Source organism: Eurypyga helias, unplaced genomic scaffold (genome assembly GCF_000690775.1).
Source record: "Eurypyga helias isolate BGI_N326 unplaced genomic scaffold, ASM69077v1 scaffold42229, whole genome shotgun sequence".
NCBI lineage: Eukaryota > Metazoa > Chordata > Aves > Eurypygiformes > Eurypygidae > Eurypyga > Eurypyga helias.
The window spans coordinates 28380-29120 of NW_010270852.1; the positions used below are offsets into that span (position 1 = coordinate 28380).

General features: G+C 63.7%; 1 protein-coding gene across 1 annotated transcript in view; it reads right to left on the reverse strand.

Annotated features, from left to right (window-relative positions):
• The window catches only part of NUDT1 (nudix (nucleoside diphosphate linked moiety X)-type motif 1), a 4788-nt gene extending 4334 nt beyond the window's left edge, over positions 1-454 (reverse strand). Inside the window, exon 1 of the mRNA XM_010158609.1 lies at positions 297-454. Coding sequence (XP_010156911.1) covers positions 297-448 — 152 coding nt within the window. The 5' untranslated portion in view covers positions 449-454. The remainder of the gene's footprint in view (positions 1-296) is intronic.
• Positions 455-741: the final 287 nt, after the last annotated feature.

Genomic DNA, 741 nt, shown 5'->3' on the forward strand with positions numbered 1-741 from the left:
AAACCAGTGTGGGATTCTATGACAGTAAGTAGTATATCACAACAGGGAGCAATCCCATTGGTTTGTACACATGGATGATCCCCCATCTCCTGCGGCGTGGGCGACTTTCTCTGTTTGGAGTCGGCTCAGGACGGCTCTGGTGGGTAACACCCTGGTTATGAGGGTGTTATCCATCAGCTGAGCTGCCCTAACTCCCCCCGTAGCCCAGCACAGACGGTCCAACGCATCCACGGCCCAAGCTGCACCCCAGCACCCACGGCTCCCCAGGGCTCCAGCCGAGCCGGGCCAGGCCTCACCTGCGAGCAGCCTCCTCGATGCTCTCCCCTGGCTGCACCTTGCCCCCGAAGCCGTTCCACAGCCCAGCTCCAAACCCACGCTTCTTCATGCCCAGGAGGACGCGGGGCGGCTGCACCACCAGGACAAGGGTGAAGAGCCTGGACGTGCACATGGCTCCTGGGGAAGAGACGATGGGGCACGCTGCACCAAGGGCTCCCCGCACCCCTCGCAGAGGAGGCCAGGTCGCTTCTCTGGCCCGGGGGGTGCGGATAGCCCCTCACCCCCCCACATACCCAGCACCCCCTCCCCAAATGCCTGGTCCCACCATCCCCAGCCCAAAACCCTGGGCCCTCGGTGCCTCTCCCATCGCCTACTTCTGTAACGCTGCCACTGACCCCTCCTCCCTGCCCCCCAGCACCCTCTCCCCAAATCCCTGTCCGCCCTATCCAAATCCTTGTCCTCCCA